This window comes from Prosopis cineraria, unplaced genomic scaffold (assembly GCF_029017545.1).
Source record: "Prosopis cineraria cultivar Desert tree isolate PC_DT_omini unplaced genomic scaffold, ASM2901754v1 PC8, whole genome shotgun sequence".
Taxonomy (NCBI): Eukaryota; Viridiplantae; Streptophyta; class Magnoliopsida; order Fabales; family Fabaceae; genus Prosopis; species Prosopis cineraria.
Genome location: NW_026555339.1, coordinates 388,041 through 414,053, shown reverse-complemented (window position 1 = coordinate 414,053; position 26,013 = coordinate 388,041). Strand labels below are relative to the sequence as shown.

At 35.1% G+C, this 26,013-nt stretch overlaps 3 protein-coding genes across 8 annotated transcripts; 2 read left to right on the top strand and 1 right to left on the bottom strand.

Moving 5' to 3' along the window:
* Window positions 1-1,519: 1,519 nt before the first annotated feature.
* On the bottom strand, window positions 1,520-11,477 carry LOC129317831 (uncharacterized). Of its 4 annotated transcripts, XM_054962225.1 has the most exons (15): window positions 11,069-11,404; window positions 10,601-10,702; window positions 10,399-10,528; window positions 10,025-10,271; window positions 9,021-9,062; window positions 7,172-7,243; window positions 6,906-7,041; window positions 6,608-6,765; window positions 6,331-6,415; window positions 5,732-5,934; window positions 5,345-5,506; window positions 4,432-4,581; window positions 3,779-4,039; window positions 2,713-2,985; window positions 1,520-2,311 (listed from the first exon to the last, which is right to left on the bottom strand). In XM_054962225.1, the coding sequence occupies exons 2-15, from the start codon at window positions 10,617-10,619 to the stop codon at window positions 2,087-2,089; spliced, it is 2,163 nt and encodes a 720-aa protein (XP_054818200.1). In that variant the 5' UTR covers window positions 10,620-10,702; window positions 11,069-11,404; the 3' UTR covers window positions 1,520-2,086. The 4 variants fall into 4 exon arrangements, with proteins under 4 accessions (XP_054818200.1, XP_054818197.1, XP_054818198.1 ...); XM_054962222.1 differs by lacking the exon at window positions 10,601-10,702 and having other exon boundaries at window positions 11,237-11,477; XM_054962223.1 differs by lacking the exon at window positions 10,601-10,702 and having other exon boundaries at window positions 5,732-5,931; window positions 11,237-11,477.
* Window positions 11,478-16,269: 4,792 nt separating this feature from the next.
* LOC129317842 (uncharacterized) lies at window positions 16,270-21,201 on the top strand. 2 transcript variants are annotated; one of them, XR_008595063.1, is made up of 3 exons: window positions 16,270-16,644; window positions 16,767-18,012; window positions 18,325-21,201. XR_008595063.1 is itself a non-coding variant. In XM_054962242.1 (2 exons), exons 1-2 carry the CDS (start codon window positions 16,552-16,554, stop codon window positions 16,824-16,826), a joined length of 153 nt encoding a protein of 50 aa, XP_054818217.1. In that variant the 5' UTR covers window positions 16,272-16,551; the 3' UTR covers window positions 16,827-17,133. The 2 variants fall into 2 exon arrangements, 1 of the variants encoding a protein (XP_054818217.1); XM_054962242.1 differs by lacking the exon at window positions 18,325-21,201 and having other exon boundaries at window positions 16,272-16,644; window positions 16,767-17,133.
* A 1,782-nt stretch (window positions 21,202-22,983) lies between these two features.
* On the top strand, window positions 22,984-25,257 carry LOC129317837 (protein ENHANCED DISEASE RESISTANCE 2-like). 2 transcript variants are annotated; one of them, XM_054962237.1, is made up of 2 exons: window positions 22,984-23,978; window positions 24,885-25,257. In XM_054962237.1, exons 1-2 carry the CDS (start codon window positions 23,073-23,075, stop codon window positions 24,945-24,947), a joined length of 969 nt encoding a protein of 322 aa, XP_054818212.1. In that variant the 5' UTR covers window positions 22,984-23,072; the 3' UTR covers window positions 24,948-25,257. The 2 variants fall into 2 exon arrangements, with proteins under 2 accessions (XP_054818212.1, XP_054818211.1); XM_054962236.1 differs by having other exon boundaries at window positions 24,869-25,257.
* The last annotated feature ends 756 nt before the right edge of the window (window positions 25,258-26,013 follow it).

The following is a 26,013-nucleotide window of genomic DNA, read 5'->3' as shown; positions in this document are numbered from 1 at the left end:
GGAAAAATGCATAATCCCGTGCTTGGTTGGCATGATTTTTTATTCTTGAGAAACGAATTTGTAAACACTGCCTGAAAAATCAATTCTTGAACTAACCCAAAGGAAAATTTTATTTTCACAAAAAAATAATTTTAATCCCCACTCTGCCCTCTACCCCTTGCCCCATAACCCCATGTTCGACCATTCACTTCCCACTGTCTTTCACCAATAAGTCACCCTCTGCCATCCATCTTCAGCAGTGAAAGAAAAGAGCTTGATTTTGCACGACTCCATCTCCAGCAAAGTTCCTTGAAAGGGCAGTGCACAACTCCATTTCCATAGCAAACCCCACCACTGGATCGAAGCCTGTCACCAACATGGATGACGACGGCCACTGTTCTCCCTATCAATTGATGGTGTCGTTGCTCGACTAAAATAAGGCTATGGTTTCATTTTTGTTTTGAGGAAGGAGAAGAGAGTGGGGGGGGGGTTGAAGGTGAGAGTTGTGGAAGTAGGCCGTTGACAGAGAGGAAGAAAAAAAATGGTCGATGAGAACTAGAAAAGAACCACGGGATGAAGATGAAGGCAAGGATATTATTGTCTTTTCATTTTTTTGGCTTCCTTTTCCATGCTCAATTTCATCTGAACCAAACAAAAATCACACCAAGATTCCATTCATTTTCTCTCTCATACCAAACATCTTTTTAAAATTTATTTTTAATCTCTTTTCAATTTTAATTCCAATTCATTTTCTAGTTTCATTTTTGTTAAAATATTTTCAGCAAACCAAACCCGAGTTGTTTGCGAAATTGTAACTAGCTACAACGCATGACAACTTTAAATTCTTTCCTCTATCGCTGAATAAATCAAATCTCAACGAAACCATGACCCTATTTGGTAGATTAAAATTATGAAGAAAAAGGTGAAATTGAACATGAAATTTATTAACATGTATTTTTGATATGCAATAATTATGATTCTTTAAAATTTAAATTCAAGAAAATTTGACAGAATCGAATTCCATCACATGCATCATAAAATTCGATTCTATGATTCCCTTTCTCCAATTTACCCCTTCTCCCTCCTCCAATATAATTTTTTTTAATTTTAAAAAGAAAACTTTAATCTTTTCTTATTTTAAGTACTTATATTTTATTAAAATTATATCAGGATTTCATCATCATTCCAAACACACTTTTAAATCTAATTCTATTCCAATTCCAATTCCGATTCTATTAAAAACTCTTCCATCATACCAAACATGACCCAAAGTAAAAATGCCGCTTTCAAGGGCAGCCGGGGGAAGAAATTCCCATAGCATCAAGCCCATGGAATAAATTTGGCCCAAAATATCACAGTTTGCCACCTAAATTAATAAAGAAATATTCTACCAAAAAATTTAATGAAGAAATATGTAATTGGCTTCTTGCAAATTCTTGAATTTCCCTGGTAGGCGTTTAACGCCCTTCCAAGACGGAAACAAATGCAGTGGCAGCCAAGTGGCAAGCAATGAGAGGTATATAAAAATGTACACGAAATACACCAACCAGAACTCTTCCAGGAAAACATCCCGTTCAAGTTATTTAATGAAATATTCATCAACAAAAAAATGTTACTCGGCACCACATATGCATTCCTTTCATTCCTAGATAATAATTAACTTAACATCTCTATCAACCCATCTTTTCCCGAATAAACTATCAATACATGTTAACACAACCACACATCAAAATATTAAAAAAATATTGCTGAAAAAATTATGTTCGAAAAAGAATCCAATAGCCAGAAAAGAATGAACCCCTTTCACCATCCATTTTGCTCAATTGGCAAGACTAATCTATAAATGAAAGGAAAACAAAGAAGAAATCACTTGATTTCCTTTTTCTGGGTGGCAGACTTTTTCGAACTTCTAACGAAAGGTCTTTTTCTTACATTTTTCAAGAAAGACGACTTTTGACCTGTTTATCGATATTAATCTATATTTAGATTGTTCTAGAAATTTTATTTTCTTCATAAGCTTTTAAACCAGCTACAAGAAAAAAATTGAGACCAAGACCTGTGAGGACATCTGCTCACTTTTAATTCCTACAGGCTAACAGATGTACCTCTACTTCAATTTGTGGAGAAGTTTTGATAAATAAAGCCAAGACGCTTCTCGCAGTCTCTGGTTAAAATGATAAGCTAGAGCTGAAATAATGTCTATAGTAAATTTGTGGACATCAGGTTTCACTGCCATCCGCAGAAGCATAGCTGTCCACTCATCTGGCGCCAACCTAATCACATCATTAAAGTACTGAAAGCCTTTTCCAATCCTATTGAGAACAACACGCTCCTGCGGTGCACAAGAATATTAAATTTCAATATATTGGCACCTCCACTTACAAGATCTGACAGAAAGTGTAGGATCAAGTTGGAGGAGGCACAAAGGCAGATAAATATAAGGGCAATCATGGTCACATTCTTCCATCTTTCAAGATTTTCTCTACTGTAACATCCTTTCCCCCTCTATAAGATATTGTTTAACATATCCATAGATTAACATGTGCTTCATAACTAGAAGAGTCACAGCTCAACCTTTAAAGCTTATGCCAGAAGACTTCATATATTGAATTCCACTATAAACGTCAATTTAAGAAGGGCATCAGGCAATATTTTAGCTATAAAAAATCCATTTTAGTTATAAAAAAAACCGGCATTCATTTATGTGTTCCACGAGAATAACTTCAACATTACCTCAAATAGCAATCTGCTTTGGCCCAGAGGTTTCTCCTTTAACAAGTGATCGATGACTTCATCTTGCAGGAATATATCAGCTGCTTCTATTATATCTCGAAGAAGGAAAAGACGCACTCTCAGACCCTTGTCTGATAGAAGGAACAATAAAAGATCTTCAGTGGCATCAACAACAGAATGCATGTCAAAGTACTTCCAACCCAAAGGACTTGAAGACTTCTCAGAACCAGGGTCTTCAGTTGACTCAGAAGCCTGCTCAGATATTGCAGCTATCTGAAATTTGAATCCATACAAAATTAAGAATAAAATTATATACATATACACCACAGAAAACTATCTCATATTTTATCCGAGTATTTAAACTTGAGTGGAGTAATACACGGGTGCAATATTTGCAATCCAGCAAAAACATTACTAGCATGGGCCTGTGGTTTCAACATCCATAAATCATGTCTACACATTCTTGAGGGAGCATGACATAATCCATTTGCAAATTTATAATTTGATTTTCACTAGGCAGCATGTAACAAATGAAACATCAAGCTCATTGTGGTAGCTCTCAATAGACTACCAGACCAGTACCCATGCAACATCTCAACCACAAACTCCTTCACATAGGGTAAGGCAGGGAAGAATGGTAAGTGAGAAATGGTTGCAGAAAAGCAAATTTTAAATGATAGCTGATTAGGCCATGCAGTTTAGGAAATGCAATTATTCATATACACAAGGCAAACCAGAGGAGCGCAGAAGTAACCTTACAGATTCGGTTATGCTATTCATGTATGGTTTCAAACTTCTAACTCCAAGAGAAAGTGAAAAAAATAAAGTTCATCCAGATGCATAACTTAAAAGAGTAGTCATTAATACGAGATGATAAAATTATGATGAAGCACATAGTAAAAATATTCCAACCATAAGCTCTGTAAATTTATACACGGCTATATACATAGATCAGTCCACCCACACAAAAGTAGCATTGGGTGGCATAGTAGAGAGAGATATATAGATAGATAGATAGATAGATATATATATATATATATATAGAGAGAGAGAGAGAGAGATCTACCAAGCGCTCTAGTCGATTCCACCTAATAGCTCCATTGTTACAAATAAGAAGTTGCCTCAAAATTCTTCTCATATCAGGACTTGGGTCTGCTATCAGTCTCCCAATGACAAATGGATATGCACTCTCAATGACTTTAAAATCAGGATCCAGAACTTTTGCTGTGCCCTCAAGTGATCCCAGTGCTCTTACCACTAGAGCATAGTCTGGCGGGAGGGAGAAGTTAAATTCATACATAACATCATAAAGTTGGTTCATAATTCCCTGAAATCCAAGAATGAAAATTAAGAAATCAAGTTCTGCAATGCCCATACTTGGGCTTCATAGTAAACCAAAAAAAAAAAAAAGAAGTGTGGGGGGAAGCATTATCAGAAACAAATCTGAAAATTTATTTCAAGAAATAACTGAGGCTTTGGAGACCAAAACAGAACAAAAGCATACAACTAGGCGTCCAGCAGGCTGAAGATACTTACCACTGTTAGAATTCTGCATGCCAAATAACAAATTGGTGATAGGTACATTATTATATCTTGTAAGCAATAAGATTAAAAGAGAAGGAACGACAAGGCAAACGTGATAGTACAATTTTGCATTTTAAGGAAATCAACACAAGCCCCAGAAGAAAGAGGAGGAGGGAGAAAAGCACAGGGAAGAACCTGGAAATCTCTTGATTGACTGGTTTGGTCAGCAAAGGATGCTTTCAAGGCATCAGAAACTGCGTATATGTCAACTCCTTCAGGAATAAATCCCAAAGAAAGAAAGTCATTTGCCAAACCCAGAGAATCACGATTAACAAAGTGCACAAGCTGAAAGAAAGAAAAGCTTATTAATGCAGGAAATTGCCTAAAAATTCTCTTTTCTTGTAATAGAAAGAAAAATAAAGATGAGAAACTGAAAAAAAAAAATAATGATAAAGAAAATGCATACAGAACAAATGACAGGGGAAAGCAAAGATTGGGAAAAAAAAAAAACAAACGATGAAGAAAATGCCTACAGCAGAAGATTCCATCCAAGAGAATCTGATTTATTAGATGCCCAAATTCTATTGAGAAAAAAATCAAATTGCAGAAAGTAGAACTTATGTGACCATACTAAGAAAATTTCCAGTAAATGCGCAACATGACTCCTTATAATTTGTAAAATAAAGAATCAAAAGCTAAATTCAGCAAGTACGACTCAAAAATAAGAGACCAATATCTTCCATGAAAAAGTGATGCTACACAAGTAGTTTTTCAATTACAAATGAGAACTCATAAAACAGTCAACATCTAACTCATTCTTCTGAGTCTTCTTTAGCACCATCGCATACATCAAGACATAGATGAAATTTCAGACACCATCCATGTTAAAACAAAAGGCTAAAACTCCAGAAGAAAATAATTTAACACATCTCACAGAGAGAGAATAGATAGCTGTGTCAATTGAACATGTCTAATATGAATGCAATTGAACTTCTTCAACCATATTCATTGGCAAGAAAGAAGTAAAATTTATTAAGGACCAATCAATTTAAGTTCTTCACAAATTAAATATCATCTATCAATTAACCATTATTCAAATACTTCTCACCATTTGAATAAGTCCAATCCGGTAATGCCTAGGAATATCCCCCATCATTCCAAAGTCAAAATATGCCAGTGATCCACCATCCATTGCCACTAAGTTTCCTGGATGTGGATCAGCATGGAAATATCCAACCTCAAGCAGTTGCATCAAAGAGCAGTATAATCCCTACAAAACCCCGTGAAGGCATATTGATTGGCAATCTATAGTTGAGTTATCAAGGAACCATATGCAGAAGGTTGAAGCAAATAAACTAATAGTGCATTCGATGCTTACTCAACACATGAAAGCATACAAGTTCAACACCACGTGTGTTTACATAATGAAACGGCATGTAATAGATATATGTAAACAGACAAAGCATGTGACCAAGATCAATTTTGTCCTTTATACCTGGTCAATGAGTTCTCTTTTGTTCAAAGAAGCATTCTTCAGGCGTGTTTCATCAGTAAGCTTAATTCCATCAACCCATTCCATAGTCAGCACAGTAGTACGTGTATAGTCCCAATATATTTTTGGAACTTTGATGCGTTTCATTCCTTTGAGACTACTTTTATTTATTCCTCCAGCTCCGTAACCATGTTCATTACCACCTGCTGAAAAGAATCACCAATCTAAATCCCATGCTAAATATCAAATAAAGCCATAAAGAACCTGCATTAAACTTAATCATAATTAATCATTTGACCAAAATAAAAGCTTAGTTCATAGATTAATTTACACAGACCGCCCTATAATATTTAAGGAACATACTTGAAATTCAAAATTATTATGAGCCCACTATATAAGCAAATATCTTCACGTGTATATTGCTCATAAGTGCTTTTCTGTGGGAAAAAGGCGTCCAAAATTGAGCAACAACTAACACATAACATTCAGTACTATGTAAAATTTGAATTTTAGACTCAAACATCTGGTTGAATAATGCAACACTAATGTGATCATCATAGAAAGTAGTGATCAGCACTTTAAGAACCCAAGTATTAACTTACTCGCTTGGAGGCTGTACAGAGAAGCGAAACGCTCAGCATTTTTTCCTTCGTGGACATAATCAATTTCATCAAACATGTGCCTGACCTGTTGCAATGGTTTTCAGTGATTGATGTATAAAACAAATTCAATTTAAGCAAACAAATGAGGGTCTAGATAAGAGTTGCAAGTAATAAGTTATATCTAGAAGTGGAACTTTAATGTTGGTTTTGATAGGTGGAAACAAGTCATACATAAAGCAACCAAAATGTCTGTGCACTCTGGAGTAAAGGTGCTCACTATCTCATTCACTGCTACAATAAGATCTCTACGAGCTTTGGCAAATCGCTTTAATTGGCCACCAATCATATGGAACAACAAGGCATCGAGGGTTAATGAAAGTGACATGCCAGGCCTCTGTACTTTTACAGCTACCAGCTCTCCAGAATGCAGGTGAGCTGAAACACTTAAAAACAACAACAGTGAACACTTAATTTTCCTCAAGCATGTAAATCCTTCTCTAGATTCTGAAACATAATATTGAGCAAAGGAAATATTATCAGAACAATATCCCAAGTCATTTCACAATAAAGCTAACCTTTATAAACTTGACCTAAGGATGCTGCAGCAATAGGCTCTGGGCTAATGTCACTAAATATCTCAGAAACAGGGGCACCTAGCTGGGTTTCGATAGATCTGATGGCAACATTAGTCGAAAATGGGGGTATTTGATCCTAACATGAAAGAAAAATTAATAAGGCTTCATCAGTGCCAGACAAGTTGACAGAATACAGTAGCATGAAAAAAAAGGATGTGCAACAATCAATTACATTCTTTTGAGTGTAAACAAAGAGGCCCTTGTACCTGAAGCTTAGCAAGTTCTTGGCAGTATACAGTTGGTAGTATGTCAGGCCTAGTGCTCAAAGCCTGGCCAAGCTGTAATAATAAGAGGATTCACAATAAAGGACTGTCCTTAGAGGATACTGAAATCTCAAATAACAGAATCGTTTACCCTGGTTTCATTTAGTATGGTCTCAATAGATGAAGAAGAAAAGATGAAAAAAAAAGAGAGAAAATTTTCTTATTATAGTTGATTTTTTTTTCCCTGCCTTAACTCCAGAAGCCATCAAATCTTAGATCTACGAATTGCATTTTGAAGCATTGTTCATGGTACAAAAAGCTACTGACTCTCATTGTTTGCAAAACAAACTTGTCCTCGCATACATAATTACCTTTCAATCCTTGGCCTCCACAAATATTTTATCCTTGAACCCTCTGAGAAAAACCTTACTTTTAGGAAATTCTAAGCCTTCTGCTGTGCAGCATGAGAATCATAGAAGACAAATATTCATCCAGTTGAGATCAAGAGAAGTAGTGAGTGGCATGACTGAAAGCAGCCATGAATTGGATAGAAGATTGCCACAGATAGTTACTTTGGAGAAAAGAAATTGCAATGCAATTGAAATGCAATACTTCTTCGAACTATGCTTTCACAACTTCATCGGCTATATGCCTCACGAGATTCAAATGCATATCACTTGTTTCAAATAGAAGCAAAGAAGCAAACCTATCAGTACTGGCCTATTGAGCATGTTCCTAGCATGAATAGTGTTTTAGTAAGAATGATTACATGCTTATTAAAGAGAGCATACAAATTTTGCTTGTTTAATATTTTTTTTCCTCATTCAATTATTACTTTTTTCTGGTCGTAGACTGCAAAATGAGCATGAATCCAAACAACAGATATATCGAGTCCATTAACAGTGCCTTTTACTATTTTCTCCATTAATCTGCTCACGCATGCACAATGTGTGAGAAACTGGTAGCCTTAGCAAATTTAAGTATTTTCCCCGCTTTTGAAAAACAATACAATGAAGGAGGAAAACACGTATGATGAAAGAAAATAACAACAACAATAACAACAAGCCTTTATCCCACTAGGTGGGGTCGGCTACATGGATTGCAAGACACCATTGTGCTCTATCATTTGACAAGTTTTTAAAAATATTATTAATTAAGAGATCACGTTCAACAACTTCCAAAAGTGTTCTCTTAGACCCTCCTCTACCCCTCTTAACAGGGCTCAAAGTTATATGTTTCACTCTTCTCACTAGTGCCTCCCGCGGTCTTCTTTGTACATGCCTAAACCATCTCAAATGATTTTCTATCATTTTTTCCTCAATAGGTGCGACCCTCACTTTTTCGCGCACATGCTTATTTCGAATTTTATCTTTACATGCATATCCACACATCTATCGTAACATTCTCATCTCTGCTACTCCAATTTTATACTCTTGCTATCCCGTTAGAGCCCAACATTCACTACTATATAACATAGCCAGTCTAATAGTAGTATGATGAAACTTTTCTTTAAGTTTATTAGGCACCTTACGGTCGTAAATAACTCCTTTAGCTTTTCTCCAATTAAACCATCCAACTTGAATCCTATGTGAAATATCCCCACTGATTTCACCATCATTTTGAATAATCGCTCCCAAATATCTAAATGTTTCCACTTAAGGTATAATTTGATCTCCCAATTTCACCTCCAAACTACTGTCGACTAGTTTCTTACTAAATTTATAATATAAATATTCTCTCTTACTCCTACTTAGATGAAAACCTTTCAACTCTAATGTCCTCCTCCATAACTCAAGTTTACAATTAATCTCATGTTTACAACAAAAGGAAATAACATGTGAAAGAAACTTACCTTAATGTAGAAGGGACCCAAGCGTATTAGAGTTTTGCGAAACTGCAAAAAATTGTACATAAATCATTGTCCATCCTAGACAGTCACTTCTCCCCCCTAACAGCTATAAATGAATAAGTCCACACACTGTTGCTGGGGGAAAAAGGTTGACGAAATACAACTGAAAATCTAAGTAAAGGGAAATGATCTTTTGCCATATCCCAAAAACCAAAGTATAAGTAAATATATCAGTGGTTTGATAACACATGAGAATGTGATGCTAAGATGCATAATTATAGTAGACAGCACAATATCACATATGTCTCATAGGGTTTTCAGTAGTTTACATTGCCGATAAAAATACGGGATTATTGTATAAATACTCCTACATAGTAATGTTTTTGTGTTTAAAACAATTCAGAACCAATCAAATTTATAGTCCTGGACTTAAAAATATCCCAAGAGTATTAAAAGAGTGAAAAGGTTAGCCAGTTTGAAAAAATTCCTCAAATACGAAATGACAGAACTGTCTAACAGAAGAGATTATATAGGAAAGCATACCCCAAAATAAGGGCAAGTGTGCAAGCCTATATACACCAGAAGCATGCCAATTATCCCAGAACCAAATGTCAATGCCTTCATTTTATAGAAAAATATTTTTCGTTTTTGAGACAGACTCAGTAATCCACAGACACAAATAAAATGTCCATCATATTATTACATTTATGTTGTCTAATCATATGTGATAAGATATGTACTAAAAACAAAGACATAAAACCTAATCAAACATAACTAGGATTAAAAAAGAGTAGAGCTGTTCAACCATTTTTGGACTTGCTTTAATTTCAAAACCTACACACACCTCCCTAGAACAAAAAGAGTCGATGAAAACTTATGGTTTTCATGGGAGGGTTATTTCAAAGGTTGAAGGATTTTACTTTTTGAACTGTATCTCAGAAGCCGTGTGTTCTAAAATTGCCAATGCACAAATGCAATGCAAAGTTTTGATGTAGAAAATGAATTACCTTGATTGCACGCTTTTCTATGTCTTGAACAAAGAGCTGCCAAAATGCCAGCCTGAACACATGAAATGAAATAATTGCTGCCCTGTACAAAGCCAAAAAAGGGCCAAATCGATAGACAGTGGAGAAAGTTTTGGAGCCATAAGTTCCAAGAGCAAGCCCAAATTCACTTTCTAGGGATTCTCTCCTGAGCTTTGCATACTCAGCAGATGGCTTGTCGCCATGCACACTGGTGAAGCCAGTTGAATACCTGCACCAATATCCCCAAGCTCAGGTGCAACAACCATGAAAGAAGACTCTAAAAAACAGAAAATTGAAACCATAAGAGGGACAAAAGAATTTTTCACTAATCTGATACAAGGTGGCAATCCACTCACAAATTTTGATGCAACAAGCAAGATGGCAACCAGCCAACATCTGATCTCCCGGCAACCTCAATGTCTTTCAGATATCTCAGTGGCATGCATTGGCGCAAGATGACTTCAGTCGCACTCTCATGCTGCAACTCTGCAGGATAGGTACTCTCATAATGAGACAAGCGGGCTAACAAACAGTTTAGGTAGAGAAAAAACAGCTAACCAAGGTCAGAACAACGCATTCCTCCAGAAGCTGAAAAACTCAGCTATTATACACAATCCAATTCCAGCAAATTCATCGAACTACCAAAGCAACATCTTTCCCCTATCAGTCGGCAAAGCATTCCAATTTAGTGATCAATGATAAATATGTCCATTGAAACACCTCTTAGAATCGCTTAAACATAAAATTAACATAAACTAGAGCCAACGGCAACGACAGAACATTCCAATTGCAGAAAAATCAACCAAGCAAAGTCTAGTTTGTAAAATTTAGTGATCAATGGAAAGTACATAATAAACAACGTTAGCAAATCAAACTAGCCTGAGAATCAGCCACGTTAACACATAACAATGCAAGGCAAACATTAAAACCGTGATCAGCCGATTAGCTTTTACACTAAACTTGCACGGAACGGGGAACATTAGACGAAACTACAGTTTTGTGAGGCAAGCGTTTAGCGGTATATACTTCTGGAAAAGACCAAGGCGCCACGATGACGGTAGATAGTCGCAAAGGCGAAGGCATTCCTCATTGACATAAAATCTTCGACGGGAGTTCAGTTAGAGCAGATTTCGCAAGAGTAACGCGTGGAAGAAATCTGAACATGAACTGTTTGAAACAATGCGTAGCACAAACCAGTAAGCCAGCACTTGTATGAACCCCGGGCGGTCTGACATTGATGTGGCGCAAGCAGCGATATGCGTGCGTGCGGCTTGAAGAGAGAGCGAGAGAGGTTCATGCTTGCGAAGCTACGACTTGAACGCTCATCAAACTGACACGTCCAGTGTTCAGTAGGCCCTTGGCAGCGATGACGTCCCTGAACCGCCCTAAGCGAATGACTGATGGTTGGGGCTTGTGTGATTTCAGCTCTGGTTTTGGTTCACATGATTTGTCAAATAGTGCCAGTTGTTTTGAAACTTAAAAAAAATATACATACATACATATATATAAGAGATTTAAGAGGAAAGAAAGGAATAATAATATTTATTTTTCATAAGTATCCCTAATATGTAGTACATAGCTTTTATTTATAAATTCAAACCTCACTCAAGAGTTATAATTAATTGAATATTCACATTAATATACAATATGTAACCTTTTAAGTATGTGAGTGGTAAACATGAGAAAAACTCCTAAAATCATTTAATGGAGAGGTTATAAAATGTGGGATATGAACACCCTCACAATATAATATTTTTAACACTCTCTCTTAGATGTTTATAAACAAATATTGTGCATAATTGAAACTTTATTTGGAAAAACTCAATAGGGCAAAATCCTAACAAAGGAAAAAAAAAATGCACAATATATATTAAAGCTGTCTTATTAAAAATCTTATCAGGAAAATCTTATAGGACAAAACCTTAATTAAGAAAAAAAAGTAGTGTGAACTTTACTCCGCTGATGGCAATATCAATTTAACCTCCCTAATAATCACATTATTTCTTGTTATTGTATCTCAATAAAGAATATTAATTTTTCAAATGTGATTGTTGCCAATACTCTTCCATACAAATCTTCTTTTTAGCCAAATTACGCATGATGCGTTTTCATCATATGCATATCCTTCTAACACATCTTCTAAATATGTTGAATTATCAATATATACTCTGTTTATCTGATGTATTGTAGAGATCATAAGAGAAAAATTATTTTAAAATTCATCATAGTATATCTTGTTTTTACATGTTCAATTTGTTTACTGAACAAAATGATCTCAAATAATAGCTTTATAGAATCATACCAACCAAACTTTTATAACAATATCCAGTAGTGTACTTGCAAGATGTAACATCCAAGAAAATTTTATTGATTTACTAACCTAATGAGAGTGATTAGTGAGTTAATGAGATGTCTGGCCAGAGGAGCTTAACTTGGCATAATTGTTGTGATTTCAGCTTTAAAAGTGAGTCCGGATCGATGGCAGGCTACCTGAGCAAGAAAAGATGAAGAAAAAGTGAAGAATTATCTTTTGTGCCACATGTTGCAACACGTGGTCAGTCCGTTGAGGTGTATAGAGATGAATTTGAATGCAACGAGCTCCTCTGTGTCATGCACTATGATGGAGGGCAGCATGTGTTGTGGCACACGGGCAAAAATCTAATAAATCAAATACATTCTGCATGGGAAAAAATGAAAGAAGAGGAGGAGAGGAAAATGAAGAGCTCGATTTAGGCTCTGTTAGGGCATGGCATTGGCTTTCATTGTTGATGTTTTGAAAGCTTCTAAACACTCGAGGTAAATTTATGACACCTTATTTTTTCTTTTTTTCCCTTATTTATGATGATTTATAGTAGGGTTTAAGTTGAAAGATGGATTTTAGGTTCATAGGATCATGGATCTAATTTCATTGGTTAAAATGAATATAATGGGAGTTGTTTAAGACATTGAAACATCACATTGATGATTTTGAAGGTGGTTGGTCTATTGGAGCATTTAATATTCAAAAATTGACATAAATATGATAGTTGGGAGAGGTTATGTGCATTAATAATGGTTTGAGGTGTTGTTAATGATAATGTACATTAATGAAACCTAATAAGCAGTGGCGAAGCCAGGACCCCATGTCAGGGGGTGCAAATTAATTTTAAAAATAATAATTCAAAAAGAATTATTTAACATTTTTTCAAAAATAATCATATATTTTATAATTGTCCCCTACTTATTATCAAATGCTATTAAAAATATTCCCTTCCATATAAGTCACTAATTTATGATCTTATTTATATATAAAAAATGTAATAATTAATCAGAGATTTAAAAAAAATTAAATAAATAAATATATTCTTTTCTAAAAATCATGTTGGAGTTTTGAACTTAGTGAATTTATAATTGAACTTAAGTTAAAATATTCACTAAAAAAGGACCTAGTTTTTAAAGGGTTCAAAATTTTATGGCCAGAGAAGGTAAAATAGTAAAATATCTACTATTCATTTGTAATTTCTTTCAAGTTGAGGGGGGCATATGCCCCCTTCAAGTACATGTGACTTCACCACTGCTGATGAGCCAATTGGGTATGAATGGATAGTGACTATGGGTTGATATAATAGAGTGTGTGGGGTTATATGTTGATAAATTTTTAAGATTGAGACAATGTTGATATTCTTGTGGTATGATTGTAGTGTGGTTCATTTTGTCACCATTCAAGCTAGTTGAAGCTTTGAGAAGTTGGTATAGTAAGGGATAAAATTTTGATCTCTCAAAAGTTTGAAGTAATCGAGGAAAACTTAACTTTTATAGTTGAATATTAATTGTGTTTGTGAAATGTATTTGATGATTTAAATTAACAATGCATATAGGCAAGGAGTTTTGATTGTGAAATGATTTTGGAAAGGAACATTATGCCACCTACCTGTGATTTATAAATTTACTTGTGGCATGTTGTTGCAAAAGTAATGATATGTGATATGTTGAATGTGTGGAGTGATTGAATATAAGTATGTGAGATTATTTGCCATAAATTTATTATTTAAAATGCATATTATGTGAGAAATGTACATAGCATGATCATTGACGGGAGTTCGCCTAGGAAGAGGAGTAAATTGGTTAAAATTCACGTGGTATTGGCAGTGAACATTGGAATCAGAAACTAGCCTTGGCACCAATTGTTAGAATCAGGAGGTAGCTCTTGTCCCATGGTTAATTCAAGACTGTCTCACTTGTTCTACAAGGGACTTAAATTTAACTAATCTCTACCGATTTATGAGGAGGCTAAATTAAGGGTACGACACCTCATGGTTGTTAGTATTAGGGGAAATCAAATTACAAAAGTGAGTGAGTTCACCCTAACCCAGTAGCTCCTCACAAGTGGAAGGTTGGATTAATCCATGAAGGACGTAGCCATGTGATAGCCACTGATTTTGTGAGTTTGTTGTAAACCTATTGATAGAGCCAAAATACTTATGTAAGTAAAAACATATCTATTTTGAAACATTTAGAATGAAATTGATGATTTTGTGCAACATTCCCTCCCCCTAAATGTTTTGTGAAAATTGAGGTTGAGTGGTGATTTTATGATATGAGTATTTTTGCTTGTGTATGGTGCGTTGCATGGGTTCGCGAGAATTCATTGAGTGTGGTTGGATGGTTGGTGTGAGCTATTGGCATGGATGATTGAGTTGGGACACTAATTTGTGAAATTTTATAAAAAAGTTGTTAAAATGAGTTTTGGTGTTCAACTTCTTATGAAAAATGAATTTGAGTGTAAAACTAGTGCCATTAACTAGAGCTAGAAGAAAACTTTGTGTAGATACCAAAACCACCTCAATCAGATGTCAGACGGAGATTTGGGATGCATTGAAAGTTCGTTCCTTGTGCTATCAAATTTTTACAATGCGTCGTAGCACATGACACAAAGAAGATAAGCCACGGCGTATATGCTGTAAGCCGCGGCGCACGTGTCATTTTCTACACGAAATTGGTTTTTGAGTTTTAAAACTCATTGTTATAAGTCCCAATTGATTTTCAAACTTTCATATTATTTTTAAAACTCTAATATGAACTTACTAATTTGAGATGTGAATTGTTAAAATTGAGATTCTTTTCAAAAAAGAATTTGAGAAATCCTCTTTTTATGAAATTTTACATTTTAGTGGTCATTTGAGGGTTAAAATCTAAATTATCATGATTTAAAGTTATACGTGGTTTAGTAAGAAAGACCTTACAATTTGATATTGGTTTTTACACAAGAACTTAATTTTGCTTCCAAGATCATAACAAATGCAACATTACCAAAGTATATAAATATTATCATAGAATAAATATATGGTACATATAGACCATTAAATTCAATATATTTTATAAAAATATTTTCATAAAATATAATGATTTTGAAGTCATTGAGACATTCAATAATTAATTTACAAGTTGAGTAAAATGTAAAATTATATATTATTTTAATGCATATGCATTGAATTAATTATATACACATGGACTATTTTAATCCATTTAACATACCTTGGCCACACTTCTGGCATTTTTTATCTTTTAAGAATTTTCATATAAATTTTACTATTCAATGAATCATATGCATATATTATAATTTATAACATACAATAGAGGCATCATATTTCAATTTTATATAACGTGTTTTCTAGCAACGATTTAAACAAAGTTTCATAATCAATAATAATAAATCATAAATCATAAACACATGAACAACCATTCAATGAAGATATTACTGAGAGATATGAAGATGGTGAGTGATAGATAATAAATCTCAATCTACTGTTCGACTTCCAAAAATCAAAATATGTTGATCAATCTTGCAAGTATTGGATAATGATGTTGATAAATATTTGACAATGATCCTTGTGGCGCAAGAAATGAAGGGAAATGATTGTGAAAGGGGGAGAGAAAAGATGGTCAATCAATTCAATCAGCCAAAGGTTAAACAATTTGGCTAAATGTTAAATTATTTAGTTATACAAAATATATTCCTAACTTATTTCATGCGGACGTTATTGTTGTATGTTTTATGTTTATTTTATGGGTAAAAAAGAAAAACTATCTCTAATTAATTTTATAAATGTGTCATATTTTAAATTTTAAAATATTTAAAATTTTATTTATAATTTTTAAAAAATCTATTTTTTTACGGCCGTTGGGGGAATATCCTCATTTATAAAAGATTGCAATTTTATATCAACAGAATTACAGAAACACGACACAATCGCAAGTGCCATGTTCTCTCTGGGCTAACAACAAAATACGTTATCCTTTGCTGCGTATTTAACACGTAACTTACAGAGAAAACTGAACCCTCGGCTAAATGTTCGCACTTTTACTTGGCTGGGTTAAGTTGAGGTCCTGGGGTCTTGAGTTCGGTGGTTCCGAGAAGAATAGAAATTGAAATCAGTGTTGGAAGTGATATACGAAACCGTGGTTTTACCCTGATAGAGCTTCTTCTTGCGTCCTATTTCTGTTTCTGACGCCTAAAACTTTCTTCAATAATGGCGAACGAGCAGCAGTTATTTCGACCTTGGTTCCTTGACCAAGTACCTTTTGTGGTGGTTGTCTTAATAGCAGCTCATGTCCTCGCTTTGGTACTCTTTCACTAGTGGATCCTTTTCTTTTGATGTTATTTAATGCTATCTCTTGTGTTTTCTTTTATTTTCTTGTATTGCCAGAAATTGATGAAGTTTTCTATTTACTCTCATGATTTCAGGTATACTGGATTTACAGATTAGCAACTGAGAGACAACCCCAGAGGAGAAAGGCTCACTAGGAACAGATTTACCTGTTGAACATTGAAGCCGAACTGTCGAAGGTTGGTGAACGATAATTGATCTGCCGGAAATCCTGATCAGTTATCAAGCTATGATCGTTGTTACTGTTATCAATAGATAGCGAAACTACCCTTGATTCTGTTGTCATTGATCAAAGCACTTATAACTTGAAATGCTGGAATTGGACTGGTTTGAATTTTAAATCAATACTGACGAGTTTACGTGTTGTTTTCATCAAGTGATTATGCGCCTCATATCATTGGGATTTTGATTAATGGTTCATGCGGATTGGAATTGAGAAGTTCATTGATTTCAACTTAGTTATCTTAAGCTTATGACTAGAGTTATCTGCTAAATTTTAACGAATATAATACTCTGCAAAGGTTTATTTCTCTGTCATTATAATTTTACTAATGCCATTCAGTAATTGCTGATTCATAGGGACGTCGTGTGAAATTGCTTGGAATTATTTTTTGTTGTCTGTATAGTCATGTTGGACCAATTGGAATTTGATTATTCTGACGTTAGAATCCATCTTTTGCCTATGTGCCTAATGGTTTTAGTTTTCTCTGGAATCTAATGATACAGCTTTAAAGTCATTGAGATCGTAAGTTCATAACTCTTCTCTCTTATATATGTTATATTGGGCTGTCACTGTCAGACATAAAGATGAATGTGTCCATGTGAAATGATATGAAACATGCATGAGTGAACAGGAAATCCTAAAGCAATAGGTAGGGTGAAAGATATAAACAAATTTGAAATATGATTCAATATTACTGAATACTCTTTACAGTAAGTTAAATTCTTAACTTGGTTGTGTATTTTGCCCAAAGGAAACAGTTTCCTTGGAAAAATAGGTTAGCTGCAATTGAATTCATTTTTTGTGCTGCCTCATTGCTGTTATGTTACTTTTTATCTTTATTTGCTGTGAACCTGGGAAGATTGCCACCTCCTTCCGAAATATAGGTGTTTATAAGTTAACGTGGACTGGAATTCTCTAAATTTCATTTGAAACCCAGTAAAGTTCAATAAGTCTCCACCCTTCAATTCAACAATTTTTTTCCGAGTGAATGTTGCGATGTGTCTTCATATCAGGTTGGCCAAAGTCTCAGTTTTATTTATCTTCAGTTTTACTTCTTTACACAGTTGCTGCAGTGACGGAGTGCTCTTATCAAATATTATGTATGGTCTTCACTTCATTCACATTTGATGTTCATTTGTTTATAACTTTATATCCTCGTTTACAAGCTCCCCATATTGAACACAGTAAATCCAGCTGGATGTGAAAAGAGGTACTTCATATGTGAAAAAGTATGACAGAAATTCAAAAGGGTCTTCTTACTTCTGTTTGCATATGAAACATATAAGGAAAAAGAAATGGGCAAACTCCTCTTTCCTTCTCTCAAAACTTGGTCAATGCCCTGTTTTCTGTTTTTGTCAAGGTCCATTAAAGGACCTTTTCTTCTGAGACTGTCTTGCTCATTTTTTCTGCAGGCAAAGGCAGTGAGGAAAAGCTACTGGTTGTAAGATAGAAACCAACTCAGTATACGTTAATATATATTCCACCGCATTGTTCAGTTTTGCCATTTTTATTATCCAATTATCTTCCGTGCTAGCTTTTAAAAAGCTTCTCCTTTATCACTCTGAACTCTTACCATCATTCATGATCTGCAGGCTTTGCCTCACTCTCTGTTTCTTTCATGATCCATTGAAACCAATTGAACTTTTGAGTTCCAGGGCTTTGATGGTTTTTTTTTCCTTGTGCAGTCCTCTCTTTGGATTTTTATTTTTATGCTCTTCGAGATCCTCTCCACGTCATTTGTTTTTTATGGTGGCAATGGAAGCAAAATCCTCTTTTTGAGGATGCACGCAAATAACCGTTGAATGTGAGCTAAGCAAAGAATAAACATGAATATAAAAAAGGTATTTGATGATAGCAGCGACACGGTAAACAAAATCAAAGATGAATAAATGGCGAGTTTTTGTCAAACCTTGTATGCTTATGTGGAATAACATTGACTGTGGATGAAAGTTTGTTGATGAACGGTGAAGATTCAGAAAATTTACTGGGTAAATTTCCTACGAAATTTAGAGAATCTCTATCCAATACGCACGCACGCACGCACACAAACTTGAATGCAGATGGAATTTTCTCTTATATATTGCCTTCTGCTAATAATTGATAGGGAATGTGATATTATAATATTGTTCACTTATTTCCTCATATCAATTGTTATGCTAATTGGATTTATTGTTGTTAATGCATGGTATTGTTTTTTTCCCCCAATGAAGTAAACGTTAAATTAACCCAAAAAAATTAGTTATCAGCTGACATGTTCCTTTCACCATCAACCACCTTCCAACAACAAGGTGGGAATTTATCAAAGTTATTAAAACTCACTACGCTATCCTTAGTAAATCTAGCCAAAGAAAGTGCACAATAATTAGCTTCCCTATATGTAAGATTCACTGGTATTGTCTTTTTTTTTTTTTTAAGTTGCTTGTTCAAGGTCAGATTCGTCTCTTTGCTGTTGCAATATTTTCCTGCAGACTGATTATAAAATGAAAACAAAAGGTTGTAAGATATTCACAAGTGACTAATGTGATCTTTCAACCCAATTCAAGTATATATTGAAAATATAATGCTAGTATCTGATGGAAACTGAGGTTTTCTCATCTCAATAACTGGCTTTTAGGGGGGAGTTTTCCATCTTACCTGAGTGTTGGGCACAGAGTTTCCCACCTTACCCGAGTGTTGCATGCCTCAATCTCATATTGAGTAATACAAGATACTTTATATGGTATTTAAGTGGATTGTTTTCCTCTATTCAATAGCTAGCTTTTGAAAGAGGGTTTCCCCATCTCATTTTTGTAATGATCAGTATCGAACAAGTTATGGTCTGCTGACACATGCAACAAAATTGTTGTCATTATTTATGAGAAATAAAAGTTTCCCTTTTGATTTTAGTTGTCTTTTTAAGAAAATAAGGTGAAAGGATCTTTCAGCAACCATTGCCTGTATGATTTACAGTTACATAAGAGCATAGAGTGACTACCATAGCATACATCATAATTAATTCTTGAAGTTTCCTGAACTCTGCATTGCGTGTATTAACATGGCATGCATTTTTGTACAAAAGATAGTGAATTTGTCTTTGGTTGTCAGCATATGACAATAAACATGGAAAAGTAATTAGTTTAGTAGACACATTTTGTTCCATACTCAAAGAAAGTATATACTACAGAGTATGTAAAAATTTTTTTTTAAAAAAAGGACACTTAAATGTGTAAATCCTGTGGTAATTTTTTTAAATTGACCGGACTTTATGCAGCTAAATTATTGCAGTGATCCAAGTTTACCTTGATGCAAAATATGCTTCAGACTTTGTGAAATCGGTATAACAGACCTGGAAGTGTTATTCGGATCATCCCGTCCTAGGTCTTGGAATATGGTTGCTATGTTATCTGTATGGAACTGGTGTTGGGTAGGGCTAAAACGGTCGACTGTTTTGTGGAGTATCTAGGCTTTAGGTTTGGATCCGAGTTTGGTCTTTGTGGTCCATGTGGTTGAGCTATTTATTTGTGTCTGTTTGCTATCATGTACTGAAACATTGTCTAGGCAGTGAAGTTTCCTTTCGTTTGGCCAAGAGAAATTGCATCAGCAGATTCAGTTTTCAGGCAATTGCAATGGTGGCATATAGCCGAGACAAAAAGATCCCAAAGAAGATTTCATCTAGGCGGTACTTTTTTATAACGACTTGCTCGCATTGTGCAAGTACCCACAATCGTGGTCTTTTAATGGAGATAACGACGTGGGATTGTGAAACTCAAAATAAGGCTAAAACAGTGCGTCCGTGCACGAAGGAACCACGTGTTAATTGGTATGACGTTCTGAGTCTCCTATAAAATAAGCAGTCTTGTATTGTACTGTGTTGCACACTTTTCTTCTTACTGAGGGAAGCTGTATCCAGAGACCAGAGTGAGCTATTGCTGTTCCGCTCCCAAGTTCCATTCACGTGTTGATTCACGTGCCCATGTCTTATCTTTTTCTTAAAAAATGTCAAATCCAAACTTACAAAGCATATGCAGAAGTAGTCGTTAAGTTAGGAGCCGTTTGGGAAAAAAGAAGACAAAGGAAGGCAAAAGAAGGGAGCAACATTGTGGAATTGAGTGGGAGTTTGTGATCAAGCCCTTCCAAAGCGTAAAGGCACTTTCTAATTTTTACTGTCCCCGCTTGTCGATATCTTTGATCCCTTGTCTTTGTGCGTCGCTATCGGAATTGTCGACGATGACATCTATAAATGTGATGGTTCTTGAGAGAACAACATCCTACCTAGTTATTATTTAAAACAAGAAAGGGCGCGCGCTGTGCAGTGGTGGTATGTGACTTTATATGCTCAAACTATTATAATGCAAACAAAATGAATTCATTCTTTTCATGAATATGTTTTAGTTAGGGTGGCCTATATAGGATAAGAAATAATGTTTACCGGCAATGAATGAATGAGGACAACTTTTATAAACAATGATTATATATTCCTTTTTCCTATGATCACACAAACACACATTCCATGAATTTTTTTTTTGTTCTACGTATTCCTTGAAATTTAAATAAAATAAAAATACCTCTTCATGAGTAATATCTAAAACTTTTATCGAAGGTTTTAGCTGTTCAAAATTTGATGTTAATGCCATAAATTTTACCTTTATTTGGTGCGTCTTATTCATCTGTAGGATTGGAAATAGGTTTTCTTTTCTATAATTTGGTGCGGCCGGGGGACAATGTCCATTGTGTTCCAAATTTATCATTAAAATTCAAGATTTTGGTTTCAGTGATGTGAAGAGAAAGGAAGATTTTGAAATCAGTTAATTTTGAAAAAAAAAAAACAATTGGTTTGGCTAGGAAATTTTTGTGTGATAAACGAAGACAACGATTATATAAACAAAAGTAGGCAATTTATCTTATATTTCATTCCCTTTTAAGTGAAGATATTAAAGTTATAAGGATGAATTAAATTTAAACCGACTATTTTTGCTCCAAGTATTAGAAATGCATAGAGAATTCAAAGACGAAAAATGTATAAGTTTTATTTTAAATTATAAATATATTGATAGATAAAAGGACTAAAGGAGAGAGGGAAATATGTGTAAAAATCGTATAAATATCACTAAAGATATATGTTGCCCTGTGTTTCTTTCTTCGGTAAAAATAAATAAAAGTCATCATACGATGTTGAAAAACTGATAATAACTGGTGAGTAACTATTAATTGAGTCGATGATTTAGCCAATCCATTGTATAAAATTCGATTTCGATTTCGTTGCCACTTGCTTCGCTAGACAGGGGAAAACCAATGATATGAGTTGAATCCTGTGTGGCATTGTCACATCCAATCTTTATTCTCTGGGTAAATCGCATGAGCCGTAGAAATCTATTTATGGCATGATACTTTTTAATTTAAGATTATCATTCAAAACTTTTCATGTTTGATATATTTCGTACACGTTAAGTACATCAAACCTAAACATGTAAATTTTTGATGTAAAAATAAATTAATAATATTAATAATAAGATTTACTTATAAAACAAACAGTGCATTTAAAAATCCACCTGTAATTATTTAAAAATATTTAAAAGTATAATTTCACGTGCAACTCTTTATACCACAAAAGTAGGTTTTGATCATATTATTTATTTCCATTTCCACGTAGACCTAAAATTATCGATATATACAGAGGCGATTGAATCAGTTAATTATTATAATCATCTAGTACTTTTTTTTCTGTCACCACAGAAATTCAATATTTAAAATCAAGTCGTGTTACATTTCCAAGCTGTTAAAATTCATGAACTCAATTTTTAATCCAAAAAGCAACTATGATTAGTCTATAATCAAGATCCTGCCAGCGCGTTTCAGCGGTACAAAATTAGCTAGCTGGCTTAGACGGCAAAACATAAGAGAGGGCCTTCCCAAAAATAAAATAAAAATAAATAAATAATAAAGAAAGAACGAGAGAGAGAGAGAGAGAGAGAGAGAGAGAGATGGGTACCAGAGCGGAAGGGGCATTTTGGTAGTTTCATGGAAACACGAGGGTACCTTTATTCTCATGTTTCCTGCTTCCATATTAAACGTCTCTCCCACGCGCGCACTACTATCTTGAAAGGGAGTTGTGCGTGGAGTGGAGACCAGTGCAAGCGTTCTCGTCCCCGGATTGAAGACTCGCTCTATCCAGTATCCATCCATGTGCCCCAAGAAGAATAATTCCCGCAGCTCCGGCTCCGATTCTACCCCTGAAATCACCGCCGGGTCCGGTGATTCCGCCTCCGCGGTTGACTGGATTTCCGAGGCAATCGCTGGCGGATCCCTACGCCGCGTCGACATGCACCATGGAACTAACGGCTGGGCGTCACCGCCCGGCGATCTTTTCTTTCTCCGTTCCGAAAACTACCTAACAAAACGGCAGAAGGCTCCTGCTGGAGACTATCTGCTCTCTCCTGTAGGTATGGATTGGCTCCAATCTAACAGTAAGCTCGATAATGTGCTCGGCCGTGCCGATAACCGTGTGTCGCATGCACTCCGGAAAGCCCAAGATCAAGGCAGATCGTTGAAGAGCTTTATTTTTGCCGTGAATCTACAAGTACCTGGTAAGGATTTTCACAGCGCGGTGTTCTATTTCGCCACGGAAGATCCAGTTCCTTCCGGCTCGCTCCTTTATCGATTTATCAATGGCGATGACGCCTTCAGAAATCAGCGGTTTAAATTGGTGAACCGGATCGTGAAGGGGCCGTGGATTGTGAAGAAGACGGTCGGAAATTATAGTGCCTGCTTGTTAGGGAAGGCTTTAACATGCAATTATCACAGAGGACCGAATTATTTAGAAATCGATATCGATATCGGAAGCTCGGCGATTGCGAACGCTATTTTGCATCTCGCGTTGGGATATGTAACGAATGTCACTATCGACATGGGCTTTTTGGTGGAATCGCAAACGCAGGATGAATTGCCGGAGAGATTAATAGGTGCCGTCAGAGTTTGTCAGATGGAGCTGTCGTCGGCGAGGGTCGTTACAGATAATGCTCCGCCGTTAGCGCGCGGGATAGGGTTGTCGAAGGTGAATCACGATAAATCAGCTGACCAAGAGGAAGGGGTAAATCCCTAGTTAGGGTTAAAATAATTTATTTAACTTTGAAGCTTTTAATTATTTTTCTCGTTTCTGTAATCTCTCTTTCCGCGCTGGTCACTTGGGAATATCAGATAATAACCGAATGTCGGTGTTCATAAAACTTTGTTTCACTTTCTGGTAATCTTCATATGAAAGCATAGCATTCCACAGAATCAGCATCATACAGTGATCCATGAAAGATTAAGAATGGAATTAGTTCACGATGAATTATAGAAAAGTAAGAGTGGAAACAGAATAAGGCAGGGAAAAGGAATCTGATCATTCGCGTATTATCCTTTTGCTTTTTGGGTGAGCTTAGATGCTGTGTATGCTTGTTGAGGTATCCAGGCCAGTGGGAAGTGGGAACTTCTGTAAGGAACGGAAGAAATGAAACCTTCTTTCAGGGGGAAAACAAAAGACAGTACAGAAGCAAACTGAAATTATTATAGACTCTATACGAAAGCGATTTACGGTTTTGTTAGATTAAAAAACATTCCATCCCAAATTACTAACATTTTTTTTTAAAAATTTTAACATTTTAAAATATAGGATATTTTAATAAAAATAAAATTTTATTAATAATATTATTTAATATTTTTTATATATTTTCTTTTTTAGTATCCAATATTAAATGGACGATAATTTTAAAAATTTTTATTTTTATTTTAAAAGGTAGGATTAATATAATGTGTATCTAATAAATTTTATTTGTATGTATAATTTTATTTAAGAATGATTTATAATTTGAAATAGAGGGAGTAAATAATTTTTAGATTATTTGGACATTTTATTGAGAGAAAAAAAAAGTATAGAGATGCATGTAATCTACTGCCTCTTTTTTGTCATCTCATTTATTGCGCATTGAGTTTTTGTAGTGGGATTCAAATACAGGGCAGCCAATTGACTCTTGCAATGAATTGTTTGGTAAAAGAGCAGTTATATCTCAGCATATAGACTGTCGCTGATGAATGAGCGATGGCCTCGAAGCATCAAAGAGCAGATGATTTAAAGGATTATGTGACCCACTGCCTTGCGTCACCAAAAGGTTCCATTACGCGGGGGAAAAAACAAAACAGATTTTCCACTAGCGGTTCCTTGCTGAGCGACGCTGATTGATCTGATTCATGGCCTCGCTAGTTGAGATATTGGGGAAAAAACGTTGAACCTTATCGCTTTTAACTTGACACCTATATATATGTACGATGACCCGTGTCTGTACAGTTTCTCTGATCTCTCCATACCTAGCACCTCCATTAAGTAAGAAACACCATAAATCCATTTATCTTAAGTAATACATTTGCTTTATTTTTTTTTTTTCAACTTTTATTTGATTACCAAGAGCACGTTGTTGCTTGTTAGTTTGTTACTACATTACTGCGCTTGATTTTTTTCTCCCTAAAAAATGGAAGAAATCTCTCTCTCTCTCTCTCTCGGGGCCACCATGGAAGTATTTTTTTTTATAAATCAAATCTGAAATTAATAAATGGTCAAACAAAGCAGTACGCGGAACCTAAAACAAAAACAAAGAGAGTAGACTCAATCATCATTGACCTTCTAACGTAATATTAAGTGGAGAGTGATTAAAGAAATTAAAAAAAAAAACTCTTCATAAAGTAAGCTTATCTAAGGACGTGGGCGTTATTAATGACGTCCCCAGAAATAAAATTAACAAAAACAAATCAATCTCTATCAAAGAAATTGGTCTGTGTTGACGCTTGACAGGTGGCGGATACCTCTTGAGTAGGGGACATTGTAATTCGAAAATCAAAGCAGCCGGCGGAACGGAAGAGGAAGGGCACCCCCACGCGCTTTTCTTTTAATTAAAAGTGTAAAATAAAATAAAGGAAGCACATGATCCTATTCACGTATCATTTCTCACGTAACAAACGACGAACTTGGCTCTCAGCTCGGAGGCTGTTACTTTTGTTAAGAAGATTGTTGTCTCTTTTCTTGTTCGGCGTCTAATCTTAACAGTTTATTAAAGCTTTTCAATTGTAGGGGTCATGTATGTTTTTCTTTC